The following is a 14,421-nucleotide window of genomic DNA, read 5'->3' as shown; positions in this document are numbered from 1 at the left end:
TACAAATTAACTGAATGGAAAGCAACCTTTTTATAAACTTTATAAAGTTAACTATCATTAAACTTTTTTTAAAAAAGTTGATAGATATTAAATTTTAAAATATAACTAAAAAGTAATATAAATAATATTAATTATTAATATTTTGTTTTTTGATTTAAATTATAAATATTTAATAAGAAAAACTTTTTAAACTAATTAAAATAAGTGCAATAAAATTTAAATAAAAGAACTTTGTTTGTGAAAGAAAGATTTATTTAAAAACAAATAGAATTAAACGAAAACATTTATTAAGCAATAGATTTTATAAATAATATCTATTTGAAAATTTAAAATAAAACGGGATAAGGTACGTATGAAGAAAAAAATAATTTAAAATAAAAATATCCAGAAGGATTAAAATGTAGTATTTGTGAAATACAAGTATAATATTATTATTTTTATATTATAATTAGTAAAAATTAATTAATTTTAAGATATTCAGAGGAAGTATTATAAAATGTAAACTATGTAATCATGGAGGCCACAAAGAACATATTAAAGATTGGTTTAAGAGGGTAAATATAATATTAAAAATAAAAAAAATTGTAAATAAAATAAATAAAGAATTCACATTGTCCATAATGCTAATAATAATAATAATAATAATAATAATAATAATAATAATAATAATAATAATATCAATAATAATAAATATGTCATTGTTTTAAATTTTGATTTACAATTTTTTTATGCAATTTTTGTTAATGTAATAAAATTTTTTTAGAAATTTATTTAAAAAAATTTTTACTAATTAAAAATATTAAAAAGGTTATATATTTAAAAAAATATTATACAATTTTAAAAATTATATATTAATTTATATATAATTAATAAATATATAATAAAAAATATTTTTTTATTTAATATATATTTTTTATTTTATAAATCATGAAGAATTTATATAATATATTAAATAAAAATTTAGAAGTTATAAATATTTTTATTTATTGTATTAAATTATAAAAAAATTATAAATAAATAAAAAAAAAATCTAATGTCAAAATTAAAAAAAATAAATACATATTAAAAATAATTAATTTAAATATTTATAAAAAGATATAAATATAAATCTTTAAATAAATATAAATAATGAATTCAATTTCTTTTTTTAATTTTGAAAATTAAATAATATGAATTAATTAAACTAAAATATAGTTAAAATATATAAATTTTTAAAATAATCATAAGAATATTTCGAATTGATGAGAGAATCAGTAAAAACTTACATTGAAAAATTTTACTTTATAATATGAAATATATATATATTATAAATTATATATTATATATTATATATTATATATTATATATTATATATTATATATTATATAAATTAATATTATATATTTTTGTTATATAATTATAAGATTTAAATTACTTTTTTTTAGTTATATTTTTTTATTTATTAATATTATATTATTTTCATATAATTTTATATTTACAAATAATTTTTTTTTATATATAATATCTTTTTTTTAAAATATTTTTATTTTTATTTTTATTTTCTTTTTTCTTTTATATATCTTTTTTTTATATTTTTTTTTTCTTTTTATTTATTACATTTCTTTTTTAACATTAACAATAAAATTTATATTTATTATTTAATAGAATATTAAATTATATATTTATTATTTTTTATATTATCATATACATATATTTCAAATTTTTTATATTATACTGCATTAATTTAGTTTTCTATTATACATTTTTTATACTTTATATATTTATTATTTTTTTTAATATTTTTCATAAAAAAATCTATTATTCAATTTTTTCATTTTTTTTATTTATAAAGTTTTCTTTTAATTATATAAATATATAAAAAAATAAAATATATTTTTTTTTAACTTAATTTAAATTAATATTAAAATCTCTTTTAATATATATAATATTTATAATAAATATTTATAAATTCAATCTATATAATACATTATTTATTAATAAAAATTATTTTATATAAGAATTTAATTTTTAATTAATTAAATTAACGGTATAAAAATTTATAAATAAAATTTATTCGTATCCCATTATTTTTTAGAATTTTTTAAAAATAAAATAATATGATACAAATATAATTAAAAAAAAATACAATGTACTTATTATGAATAATAGACAATAACTTATGAATATATAATTTTATATATTAATTATAAGCATAAAAGATAATTAAATTTAAAATGACATTATATGTTTTAGTTTTTATTTTTTATAAAATAAAACAAAAGATTTGTCATTTATAAAATATTTAATGATTTATTTTATTATATTAAAGATTTATATTAGATTAAGTATTTTTTCAAATTATTTTTATTATTTTTTTCTTAAAAATAGGTATTAAATATAATAAATTTACATTAAGACAAAAAATTAAAAACAAATTAAAAATCATATATTTTATAAAAAAATAAATAACTATTCAATAAAATGTGTGGAATTTGTTTTTGTATAAATGGAATATAATTAGCTAATAATTAAATAAACTTTAATTTATTTGAAAAATATATAAGAAATCCTTATATTGATAAACATGAAGGATTAAGAGAAAAACATTTGAAAGCAAGCTTTGACATTATAAAAAATATTCAAGAAAAAAAAAATATTATCAATAATTTTGATATTAATGCAATTAAGTAAAGTATAGGTCCGAGAGGTCCAAACATATTTACATATAAATAATATTCAATATAAAAAAATCAATAAACAATTTAGGAAAATTAATAAATTTTTAATCAAAATATTTTTGATAATTAATCAAATAATTTGACTTTGACTTTTTGTAACAGTTTATTACATTTAAGAGGATAAAACAATATTTTAAATATATAACCAATAACAAATTCTACTCAAGAATAAATATTAATTTATAACGGTGAAATTTATACAGATTAAAATGATTAGTTTAATACGTTTGAAAACGATACATTGTAATTATTTAATATCCTTACAAAATCAGATAAAGAAGACTTAAAATATGAAGATTTTATTATTAATTAATTAAATAAATTATGGGGAGATTATGCATTTATTTTCTTTGATAATTAACAAAAAAAAATAGTTATTGCTAAAGATCCTTTTGGCAAAAAATCTCTTCTTTTAGGTTTTTCTGAAAATGGATTTGCATTTAGTTCATGTGCGATAAATATAAATATGGAAAAATAAAAATTAGATTAAGACATAGAAGAAGAAGAAGAGGAAACAAAAAAAGATTATGAAGACAAAGCTTATAATTTAACTGATGATACATAACGTATATAATTTTTAGAAAAAAAGTATTTACACGAATTTTTCTAAGGATAATAAAAAGAATGGATAGAAATTCCATAAAATACACTTATTATAATAGATATATAAAATCCTAACTAATTTATATGGAATTAATATGAAATAAATAATATATTATATAATATTTAATATAAAACATATCCTCATATGGAACCTTGTATAGAAAGTCCTTTATCTTTTAAGCAAACTATATATGAAGCAATATAATAAAGTGTAAAAGAACATATAGAAAATATTATTGAATATAAATACTTTTTTAAAGATAATAAATTACAAGGTGAATAATAATTTAGTAATTAAATAAATAGTCAAAGTACTTTTACTGATTCCAAAATTGCTGTCTTATTTTCAGGAGGTTTAGATTCTACGATTCTTACCTATTTCTTGGATAAATTATTACCTCCAGATTAAAGGTTCTCCATATTTAAAAATAATAAAATATTATATGTATATAATTTAGTATAGATTTACTCAATGTAAGCTTTAATTTAAATGCTTCTTCAGATAGAAAAACAGCCCTTTTTGCTATTTAAGAATTATAGTAAATAAATCCAAATAGAAAATATAATTTAATCCTAATTGATAAAACTGTTGATAATTTAAAAGAATATGAAGAATACTTAATTAAATTAATTTATCCTAAATGTACACATATGGATTTTAATATAGCTTTAGTTTTACATATTGCTACTTAAGGTAAAGGTTATTTACATACAGATGTTGTAGAAAAAAAAAAAATAACATCAGGAGCTAAAATAGTGCTAAGTGGATTAGGTTTTTTATTTTTATTTTTATATGAGTTTAATTTAAGTAAAAGGGGCTGATGAAATATTCGGAGGATATTCAAGATATAGAGTTGCTTTTTAAAGAAATGGATACTAAGATTTAATACAAGAAATGAATTTTGGTTTTTTTATTAAAATATATTTATAAGTCAATCAAAAAAATACAATTTTATAGATTTATTAAGACTTTGGATAAGAAATCTTGGTAGAGATGATAGAGCAATTTCATAAAATGGAAAAGAATGTAGATTTCCATTTCTTAATTAATAACTAATACAAACAGTGAAAAATAATATTGATTTTAATTATTTCACTAATTTTAATTTACCAAGAGGTTATGGTGATAAAATAATACTAAGATAAGTAGCTCTTTAATGCGGATTAATGTATCTATAATATATTATTATGCTTATATTATAACATAGAAATAAAATATTTATAGTTAAACATCCGATTTTAGAAAAAAAGCTATTTAATTTGGAACTGGACTTGCAAAATAATCTAATATAAGAACTTTCGGAAGTAATAGAAAAGCCAAAGGTTGTTTTAAATATAATGTAAACAAAAATAAAAAAGATTTTTGATTTAAAAGTAAAAACACATGAAAAAAAATATTTAATTTTTATAAAAATATAATTTATAATTTTAAAAACAAAATTCATTATTTTATAAATTTACTTTTTTCATTATTACTTTTTTGCTAGAAAATTTCTATTTATAATAAAAATTTTAAAATAACTAATTATATATTTATTACACTAAGCTTGTTTATTATTTTTTATCTTTTTTTAATTTTAAAATTGCATTTTTGTTTATTTAGGTTATTATTTCTCTTTAATTGTATTTTATGCTTTTTATGTTTTAACATTTAAATTTTTTAAATGTTGGGCAATAAATTAATCATCATCACTAGTTTCACCTTATTTTTTTTAGTTATTTTCTATATTATTATATTATGGCTATATAGATTATTATTGTGATGATTATGTATTAATTTCTTTTAACTTTTTAATTTATTAATCCATAGAATTCATTGATTATTATTTTTGTTATATTTCATTTTCTTCTTATTCATTAATAGTTCTTTTTTTTATTGATTTCTAATTAACGATTGTCGAAGGTATTTTTTCTTCTTCAATAATATCATTAATACATATGTAACTATTTTTACAGCTATAAAAAATTATTTAACATATTTTTTTATAAACAAAATAAATGTCACCTAAGATGCTCTTATAAATTATTTTTAACATCTTCAACATTGAAATTTAAATTTTCATAACATAATGCAATCAATCTTATTTCACAAATTTACTTTTAATATTAAATTAATTCTTATTTTGTTAAAATTTTATTATTCAAATCAAAACAATTATTAGAAAAATAGGAAACTTCGAAAAAAGGCTTCACTTTATCATAATTTTTTACGAAATATTTTTCTAAAAGACTTTGTATATAGAAATTTTTAAATAAACAAATTAAAAATATAAAATTATTATTTTATTACTTTTAAGCTATATCTATATCAATCTAATAAAATTCATATAAACTTACCTAAATTATATTTTTATAATTCTAAAAATAAAAAGTATAAGTTTACTATTCTATTATTTATTTAAGAGTCTATAATTTATTAAGTTTATTTTTCAATTTCTTAATTACTCATTTATTTTCCTTTTTTTATATTTATTAAACAAAATATATATATTAAAAAATATGCGCTTTAAAAAAAAAAATCTAAAAAATAATAAGCGGGATTTTATTAAATAATAAATATATATTTCTTTAATATATAAACGTAATTTACTAAATAATATGATTTATTTTTCAATAGTTTAAAAAATCATTGAGGAAGAAATTATGAATATGAAAATATTAATATAAAAAAATAACTACTAATTATCTTTTTTTTATAATATTATTTTTAAATAATTTTTTTCGAGTGATTTGTTTTATAAAATTTAATCAACAAAATAAAAGTAGTGTAAATTGTTATCGACTATTTTTTTATTAATAATTTTTTTTTTTTTAAATATGAATATGTATTATTTTATTTTAATTATATTAATAAGATAATATTAATAAAATAATTATGAGAAAGAATTAATTCTCTAATATATATACATTTTTAAAATTAATAAAGTTTTCTATATTTTTATTAGTAATATATTAAAATTTTAAATATATTAATCAATTTAACACAAAACGCATATAGTTTGTTAGAAAATTAAAAATAAAGAAATATAAAATTATGATTTAATTAAAATTACAAAGTTTTATTTGTTTTAATTAATTTAATTTAAAAATACTTTATTTTTGATTAATATGAGACTGAATTTTTAATTTATTAATAACCATATTAATTATTTAAATAAAAAAATTAAATTAAAATTATTTATTTTATTTTTAAATTAGGATCGATATTTTAGAAAAATAGAGAGAGAGATTTCAAAAGAAAATATAAAGAAATTAAAAATATTTAGAAAAAAAAAAAAAACAAAAAGAGTTTAAAATTCTGAATTAACTTTTCATAAATTTAAAAATTTTTATAATTAAAACTACTCAAATAATTTTCTTATTTTCGTAAATGCTTTAAAAATATATTTTTAAATCAATAAAACATTTTAAATAATTTCTTAAAATGATTTATTTTATCAAAAAATAAATATTTTTTTTTCAGTGAATAAAAAAAAAAACAAAAATTTTTAGAAAAAAAAAAAAATAAGAACATAAAAAATACATAAAGCGAAAGTGTATATTTTCGGTTTTATTTTTATAATATAATATAATCTCATTTATAATAATACAAAATATATGATAACATTTATATTAATTACTTTAGTAAGGATTTTTAAATTAATTATTATTAATTCCATAATTTTAAAAAATATTAATTTTTATTTAAATATACTTTGTATATAAATATCTAAATATATAATTTTTTTTTAATTAAATGAAAAAAATTATTTAAAGTGAAAAATTAATTTTGTTTTAAAAAATATAAATTTATTTTTTAAAATTATATATCCTATATTTGATTTATACAATTATTTCAATTTAATTTTAATTTGTTATTTATAAAGCTTTTTTCTTTGTAATATGCTAAATAAATTAATATGATATATATTAAAATTCAATATATATATATATATATATATTAAATTAAAATTGCTAGGAAAAAAATTAAAATAATAAAATTAAATTAATTTAATATTATTTAAAATTATATTTTATTTTTTAAATATATACTTTAATAAATAAATTAAAATATATAAATCTTTAATAATAAAATGTCATACATTAATAAATAAGTAATTTGTTTGATGGATAAATTTATTAACATTAAAAACAATTATAAAGTAATTTTTCGGTTTTATAATTTATCTAAATTATAAAGCTTTCTAATATATATTTTATGAATCTTAAGAATTTCAATTAAATCTATATTGATATTTTATCTAATTTATAATAAAAAAATTATCTTTATAAAATATAGAACAGTTTTTATTTTAATTCATTCTCTTGATATGTGTATTTCTTAATATATGAAATAATCTATTTATCAATTTACAGTTTAAATAATGGATTTAATAATACTTAATTAAAATATATTTTAGTAGATTTACTTTAATAAAAATTAACATAATACATTTTCATCAATTAATGAATGCCCTTCTATTAAAAATGATAAATTTGAATTAGATTCTTTAAGAAAAATGAATATATTTGATATTATTTATCTTTTTTCCTAAATATTCTAATTATATTTAATTTTAATGTAGTAATTTAGAAACATTTAATAAAAAAAGTTATCTTTTTTTGCTTAATAAAGTTGTAAGAAATTAGAAAATTTAATTAATTAAATTGACAAACAAATAAATAAAAAGAATATTAATATATAATATAATTAAAAGAAATAATAAAAAATTAAAAAGGAGAAAATTTTAAATAAAAAAATTATGAAAAGAATAATAATATAAAATACATAGTATAACAATAAAAATAGAATACATAAAATTAATAAACAATAAATAATAAATAAAGTTAACAATAAAAAATAAAAATAAATAATAATTTAAATAAATAAGTTGGATAATTTTTTAATTAATAACAAGAGGAAGATTAATTCAATTCAAATAATTAAAAATATTAATACGACTAAAGTAGTTAAGAAACTAATGATATTAATAATTATGAATCTAAAGAAATTATTTCTTCTTAAAATTAAGTTAATATAGAATATATTAAAAATGGGAAAAAAGAAATAAATAACGATTTAAAATAACAAAAAACTAATAATAAAGAAATAGAAAACATTAAAATATTTTAGTTAGGTATAATTAATTAATAAAATTAAATGAAATAAGTTAACAAAATTAAATTAATAAGACGATTAAGATAATTAAATACACTATATATTTAATATTTAAGGTAAGGATTCAATAATAAAAACTGTAAAAATAAAAGATATAAATACTTATGAAGAGACTTTGTATAAATATTCAAGTCAAAATAACTTAAATTAAGAAGAAAACATAATATTATAAATATAAATATTATAATAGTTAATAATTAATGAACAAAAATTAGAATAAATAAAAAATTAAATATAATTCTTTAAAGATAAATAAATCTATTTTTAAAATTAAAAATTAATTGATAAAATAATACAAATTATTAATAATTATATTAAATGTTTATGAACTTAAAAAAGTATTGTAAAGATAAAAGAAAATAAATAAATTATTTTGAAAAATTAATATTAAATCTATTTGTTTTAATTTTACTATAATTATATATATTTTTTATTTATATTTTAAATTTAAATTAATTAATATTCAAAAATTAAGTTATTTTTTTATAAATAAATTATATAAATATAAATATTAATAAAATATATATATATATATATTTTTATATATATATTTATATATATATATATATTTTTATATATATATATATATATTTTTTTTTATATAAATATACTTTTTAACTATTTTATTTAAAAAGATAAATTATAAAATGTTTTCAAGTATATTAATTGAAAAAAAAATTATTTTTAATTGTAAATAAACTTTTATTTAGGTATAAAAGACTCTGCAATATATAATTAAATTGGAGAAGAAAGAGATTTTGCCCATAAAAAACCTTCAGAAATTTAACTTTTAAATTAAATAAAAATACAAAAAAAAGAATTATCATTTTTAAATAACATAAGTTTTTATTTATTATTAAAAAATAATTATATAAAGCATTTTTTTTAACATTTTTTTATAGATACTAGATTAGGTTAAGAGTTAGTAGTTTTATAGAGGAGATTATGTATTCATCCTGGTTAAAATCCTTTATAATTTTCTGAATAATAAAATATAAGCAATATTTCAAATTTAACTAAAGAATTTGGATATTTTGAACCTTTACTATAAGCTTATGATGAAAAAATTTAAAGAATGGAAAAAATTATAGAAACTTGCTACGAAGATCTTCGAGATATGGAAAAAAAGGGCGATGCAATTATTTAAGACAATAATGAATTAAGATAAGAATTAGAAAAAAATGCTAAGCAATAATATAAATATATAAAAATGGTGAACCAATTTAAAATATATCTAGTTCCTTTTGTAAAAAAATAATTTAAAAAATATTTATATTTTATTATTATGATAATAAAAACAAAGAATAATTAGAAAGAGAAGATTTATGCGATAAAATAAATAATTTAATTGAGGAAAATAAAGAATTATAATAAAAATTCAACGAAATAAGTTCTAAAGAAAATTATGTTTAAAAATAACTTGAACAAAAGATAGAACAAATTGATTAGATATAAAAAAAGTATAATGATTAATTAGATAAAATAAATAAATTAGATTTAGAAAATAAGAACCTTAGTTAAAATTTATAAATAATATCTAATAAAAATAAACAATAATAAGATAATTGTAACTATTATGAAAATGAAAAAAACGAACTTAATTTAACAATATAAAGATACTAAAATGAAATAAAACTTTTAAAATAATAACTTACTAATTTAAAAAAAATTAATAAGATTAAGAAGAAAAATAAAATAAATAATTATAATAAATAAATTATGAAAACGAATAACTAAAAATTAAAGATAGAGATAACATTTAAAAAATTATTGTTTTAGAAAAAGAAGTAGAGAATTTAAAATAAGATTATAATAAATTTATTTAGAATTATGAATAAGCACAATTAGAATTAGATTAATAAATAAGAAGAAATGATGATTAAGAATCAGTCATTAACTAATTATAAAAAAAGAGTAAAACTTTACCAAATAATAAAAAGAGAATTAAGATAAAATACAAAAGTATTTAATAGAAAAAGATAATGCTACATTAAAAGCATAGTAAATAGAAAAGACTTTAGATTAGATTGAAAATAATGTTAAATATATAAAAACAATATTATAAAATAACATTTTATAATATATATATATATATATATATATATATATATATATATATATATATATATATATATATATATATATATATTTATATATAATTTTATATAGCATAAAATGGAACTTAATGATTTAAAAAAAAAATAAGAGAAATAATTTGAATAGAAAATTGTTAATTTTAAAAAGTAAATTGAAGATAAAGAATAGTAAATAAATATCTTAAATGAACGAATTGAATAACTGAATTAAGAAAAATATTAATTACAAAAATAATCTAATTAGAATTTAAAATAAGGTTAAAGTCAAAATTATTAAAAAAATGATTAAAATACAGACCTTAAACAATAAATTAAAGAATTGTAAGATAAATTACAGGTATTATATTTTTTTAAAATATATATATATTTTTTTTATATATAATAATATCTCAAAAATTTTATTAAAGTTACTTGAATAATATAATGATAGCTAAATTAATTAAATCTAAATAGAAAAAAAATTATTAGAAAATAATAATAAGCATTAATAAGATACATTAAATGAACTAAAGCATCAAAATGATTAAATTAGATCAGAAAATTTAAGATTGTAAAAAGAAAATTAAGATTAAAGCTTTAAAGTAAACCTAAAAGCTAAAGAATAACAATAAATTATAGAAGAAATTGACTAAATTAAAAGAGTGTTTCAAAATAAATTAGATTACTCATAATAATAATTTAATATAAAAATTTAAGAAATTTAAGAGGATCTTAATGATTCTGTCAATAGAGAAAAATAATAACGTGAGAAGATAAAAGATCTAATCTAATACAATAAAGAAGTTATTTATATATTCTTAATAATTTTTATAATTTTTATTTTTTTTTTAAAAAAAAAAAAGCTTGAATAAAAATTCTAATAAGAAATAGAATATTAAAAATCAGCACATAAAAAGTTATTAGAAGAGACTAAATAGTTATATCAATAGTAATATTTTAAAAATAATAATTAAAAAATTTTATCTAATTTTTTTTTATATTAATTTAGAGATAAAACAAAAAAACTAAATGCAAGAAACTTTTGATTATTTATTTCTATATATTTATTTATTAAAAGCATATTATTAATTTTTTTATTATAACAAAAAATATAAAATTAAATTAATAAATTAAATATTTATTATTTATTTTTTATTGAATAAATATTATAATTTTATTTAAAGATAAGGTAAAGACTCGAAATTTTTTATTTTTTTATTTTATATTTCATTTAATTTGAATATATTTTTTTTAAAAAATAAAAATAAAAAAGTAAATGAAGTTTTTTTATATATTTTATGTGCTTATTATTTTTGAATTTATTTATGAATTAATGTTACTTAGGCCATTTTAGGTAATTTAAACTTTAAATTGAGAAAAAATTTTAATAATAAAAAAATATTTATGTACTTTAATAATAATAATATATATTATATAATAAAAGATCGATTAATATTCATTATATTTAAAAACATAAAAATTGGCTAAAATTTTATAATATGTAAATAATACATTATTTCTAATACTAAATAATTAAAAAATTAAAAATATGATGAATTTTTTTATATTTAAATAAAAAATATTAGTTATTCATTTTTATTTTTCCTTTATTTAGTCTTTTAAAAACTCAATGGACAATAAAATATTCATTTATTTTGAAATTTTGACTATTACTGTAATTTAATTTATTATTTTACATGTAAGGGTGTATATTCATCTATAATATCATCTTCAATAATATTTTAAGTATTAATAATTAATTTATTGCTATTATTTTAATTTTTTTATATTAATTTCTAATTATTATCTATTTAGACAATACTTTTTTACTATTTAGAATTTTATAGATGTTTTTAACCATAAATATATTCAATATTTTATAATTAATTACTACTATCTAATTTATTTGTTTTTTATAATTGTAAAATACTTGATTATTAAGATTTAATTTCATTATTAGTTATTTTTTTTGATTATGCTTTATTTCCAATAATTTCTTCTTTTTATATATAATTTAATGATTTTTCTTATTTCTTTTATATTTAATCTATATTATTATTAGTATATTAAGTTTATTTTTACTAATTTTTATTTAAAAACTTTTCCAGTAAAAATGATGGTTTTCTTGAAGTAGATTCTATTTTTTTAGCAAATTATTCAACATCTAAATGTTCGTTATAATTATCTAAAAATAATGATTTTATTTAGTTAATGCTTTCTTTACTACTTATATTATTTTTAGTATTTATTATAGTTTTTTTTTTTATTATTATTTATTTATATCTTCTATTTTTTAATTATACTCATTGTCTATATATTCGTTTTAATTATCTAAAAATAGTGATTTTATTTTGTTAATGCTTTCTTTACTGTTTAAATTATTTTAAGTATTTAATATAGTTTTTTTTTTATTTTTTATCAATATCTTCTTATTTTTAATTATCATCTAAATATTTGTTTTAATTATTTAAAAATATTGATTTTATTTTGTTAATGCTTTCTTTACTTCCTAAAATGCTTTAAGTGTTTTTTTGATTTTATCTTTTATCAATATCTTCTTATTTTTAATTATATTCATCGCCTAAATATTCGTTTTAATTATCTAAAAATATTGATTTTATTTTATTAATGCTTTTTTTACTGCCTAAATTGTTTTAAGTATTAATTGCAGTTAATTTTTTTTTATATTTATCTATATCTTCTTATTATTAGTTTTATTCATCGTCCAAATATTCGTTTTAGTTATCTAAAAATGTTGATTTTATTTTATTAATGCTTTTTTTACTACCTAAATTGTTTTAAGTATTAATTGCAGTCAATTTATTTTTTTATTTATCTATATCTTCTTATTTTTTTATATTTACTTGAGAAGTTTATTTATTATCTTTTAATATTTGTGATTTTTGTTAATATTTACTTAATATTTAAGATTTTTGTTAATTAATATTTGGAAGATTTGGAATTTATTCAATAATTAATTAGCTTAACTAGTTTTAGGTATTTTTAAAATTATATTAGTTTTACCTTTATATGGGTAATTTTTCTTAATTTTAAGTGTCGCTTTATTGTTAATCTAATTTCTCTTTTTTTTTTTTTCTCTTTTTAGATTTAGTAATTAAAAAATCTCTATTTTTTGTTTATTACATATTGTGCTTTGGTAAATTATATTCTCTATGCGAATATATATGATTTTGAGGATATCTACTTTTTGAATTATTATAATATAATTCTGATTAGTTTTAATTTTAAGGCGAATAAGATTTTTTGTACTAATAATTATTGTCGATTGGTGAATAATTATTTTGATTATAACCTTAGTTAATAAAATATTATTAATTCAAATACCTATTACTATTTATATATTATTTTAAAGGAGTTTAAAATTTACTATATTAATTATTTTCAAATATATTTTTTTATAATTAATTATTATTTTATGGAAAATTTTCTATCTTCATATTTATCATTTGCTAAGGATGAATAAAATTTAAATTGGTTTAATTATTTATTTATTAGTTATTATTAAATACATTTTTTTAATTAAATTATGGAATATTTGATGTTGGTAATTATGTATTTTACGTTTAATATTATAAGAAATTTTTTTGTGTATTTAACTTTTATTAAAAATAAATGAATATCGAAAATATTTATTTTTTATTTTATACTTCGGAATTATAATAATTTTTTAAATTAGATTTAGATTAATCCTTATCAATTAGCTAGCTTAAATATTAAGCATATACTTTATAATTTATTTCATGTATATATGCTCTCGAATAATAATAATCTTAAAAATCATTTTCATCATCATTACTTAAATTTTCTTATTCTTTAAAAATTTATTTGTTAATTATTTTTTTTTCTT

The 14,421-nt window shown here is 13.7% G+C and overlaps 1 protein-coding gene across 1 annotated transcript, besides 24 other annotated features; it reads left to right on the top strand. All coding sequences in view use genetic code 6, as the record gives it.

Annotated features, from left to right (window-relative positions):
* Positions 1-624: 624 nt before the first annotated feature.
* Positions 625-690: a microsatellite.
* A 155-nt stretch (positions 691-845) lies between these two features.
* Positions 846-891: a microsatellite.
* Positions 892-1,282: 391 nt separating this feature from the next.
* Positions 1,283-1,382: a microsatellite.
* Positions 1,294-1,384: a microsatellite.
* Positions 1,385-1,453: 69 nt separating this feature from the next.
* Positions 1,454-1,488: a microsatellite.
* A 17-nt stretch (positions 1,489-1,505) lies between these two features.
* Positions 1,506-1,607: a microsatellite.
* Positions 1,518-1,591: a microsatellite.
* An 853-nt stretch (positions 1,608-2,460) lies between the features above and the next one.
* IMG5_116460 (hypothetical protein) lies at positions 2,461-4,687 on the top strand (the record flags this gene model as incomplete). The annotated part of the gene is made up of 5 exons (XM_004034613.1): positions 2,461-3,731; positions 3,779-4,092; positions 4,136-4,225; positions 4,279-4,489; positions 4,546-4,687. The coding sequence occupies 5 exons, from the start codon at positions 2,461-2,463 to the stop codon at positions 4,685-4,687; spliced, it is 2,028 nt and encodes a 675-aa protein (XP_004034661.1).
* Positions 4,688-4,728: 41 nt separating this feature from the next.
* Positions 4,729-4,777: a microsatellite.
* Positions 4,778-6,164: 1,387 nt separating this feature from the next.
* Positions 6,165-6,194: a microsatellite.
* An 884-nt stretch (positions 6,195-7,078) lies between these two features.
* Positions 7,079-7,122: a microsatellite.
* Positions 7,123-7,211: 89 nt separating this feature from the next.
* Positions 7,212-7,251: a microsatellite.
* A 49-nt stretch (positions 7,252-7,300) lies between these two features.
* Positions 7,301-7,356: a microsatellite.
* A 742-nt stretch (positions 7,357-8,098) lies between these two features.
* Positions 8,099-8,166: a microsatellite.
* Positions 8,167-8,966: 800 nt separating this feature from the next.
* Positions 8,967-9,067: a microsatellite.
* Positions 8,998-9,069: a microsatellite.
* Positions 8,999-9,095: a microsatellite.
* Positions 9,009-9,088: a microsatellite.
* Positions 9,031-9,088: a microsatellite.
* Positions 9,035-9,094: a microsatellite.
* Positions 9,096-10,553: 1,458 nt separating the features above from the next.
* Positions 10,554-10,636: a microsatellite.
* Positions 10,558-10,646: a microsatellite.
* A 269-nt stretch (positions 10,647-10,915) lies between these two features.
* Positions 10,916-10,955: a microsatellite.
* Positions 10,956-12,832: 1,877 nt separating this feature from the next.
* Positions 12,833-13,357: a microsatellite.
* Positions 13,097-13,407: a microsatellite.
* Positions 13,408-14,421: the final 1,014 nt, after the last annotated feature.

The sequence above is a fragment of the Ichthyophthirius multifiliis genome, assembly GCF_000220395.1.
Source record: "Ichthyophthirius multifiliis unplaced genomic scaffold scaff_1120509250944, whole genome shotgun sequence".
Taxonomy (NCBI): domain Eukaryota; phylum Ciliophora; class Oligohymenophorea; order Hymenostomatida; genus Ichthyophthirius; species Ichthyophthirius multifiliis.
Note: the sequence above shows the minus strand (reverse complement) of the source record. Positions and strands in the feature narration are given on the sequence as shown.